The sequence below is a fragment of the Gavialis gangeticus genome, unplaced genomic scaffold, assembly GCF_001723915.1.
Source record: "Gavialis gangeticus isolate Ggan-Ray unplaced genomic scaffold, GavGan_comp1, whole genome shotgun sequence".
NCBI lineage: Eukaryota > Metazoa > Chordata > Crocodylia > Gavialidae > Gavialis > Gavialis gangeticus.
This window is the reverse complement of record NW_017729003.1, coordinates 14,737,969-14,738,639: the sequence shown is the minus strand read 5'-3', so window position 1 is coordinate 14,738,639 and position 671 is coordinate 14,737,969. Positions and strand designations below refer to the sequence as shown.

The window sequence follows — 671 nt, the reverse complement described above, 5'->3', positions numbered from 1 at the left end:
ATTTCTGGGTTGGGGGGGAAGGCTTTACTTTAAACTCGGCGCGCTCCCGCGGCAAGCCCAGCGCATGCCCAAAAGAAGCAGCGCGTTAGTCAGACCCTGCTCACCCAACGTCTGTATAGATGGGTTGCGTTAGTGGGGACTTCTAGGGACTGAATCAGCTATTACAAGTGCCAGGAAAGCCCCGCCGAAGACCAGCTCTAGAGACAGCAGAGTCGGTCGTACTAAGGCGCCGCTTCCCGCTCCCGCTTCCAACCGTCCCGCCCCCGCGCGGCACCTCTCCGGCGGCGCCGGCTCTTCGCTGGCACCACTCCCCGGCCGCTCGTCCCGCGGCGGCTCCATGGCGCTGGTGGAAGCCGAGAGATGAGGTCACGGCGGCGGCAGCGACCCCAACGCGAAACCCAGTTTCCCGCCGCTGCTGCCAGAACCCTTGCGCTGGCAGCGGCGCAGGCGCACTGGCGCGGGGCTGGTCTGGCGCAAGGGAAGACCCCGCCCTTGGGGGCGCTCAGCCAATGGCTGCTTTGGCGCGGCGCGGTGGGGAGCGTGGCGATGCCTCAGAGCGTGGGGCGGCCGATGGGGCGGCGATCCTGCGCGGGAAAGGGTCGCGCTTTACACCGTGGCGCTTCCACACGTTCACCGGCCTGGCAAGCAGCGCCAGCCCCGCCGCGTGCCCG

The 671-nt window shown here is 68.3% G+C and overlaps 1 protein-coding gene across 5 annotated transcripts in view; it reads right to left on the bottom strand.

Annotated features, from left to right (window-relative positions):
- Nucleotides 1–379, bottom strand: part of DNA2 (DNA replication helicase/nuclease 2) — a 64,996-nt gene extending 64,617 nt beyond the window's left edge. For all 5 annotated transcript variants that reach the window (XM_019507857.1, XM_019507859.1, XM_019507858.1 and 2 more), the window contains exon 1: nucleotides 275–379. In XM_019507857.1, the coding sequence (XP_019363402.1) occupies nucleotides 275–339 (65 nt within the window). In that variant the 5' untranslated portion in view covers nucleotides 340–379. The remainder of the gene's footprint in view (nucleotides 1–274) is intronic.
- Nucleotides 380–671: the final 292 nt, after the last annotated feature.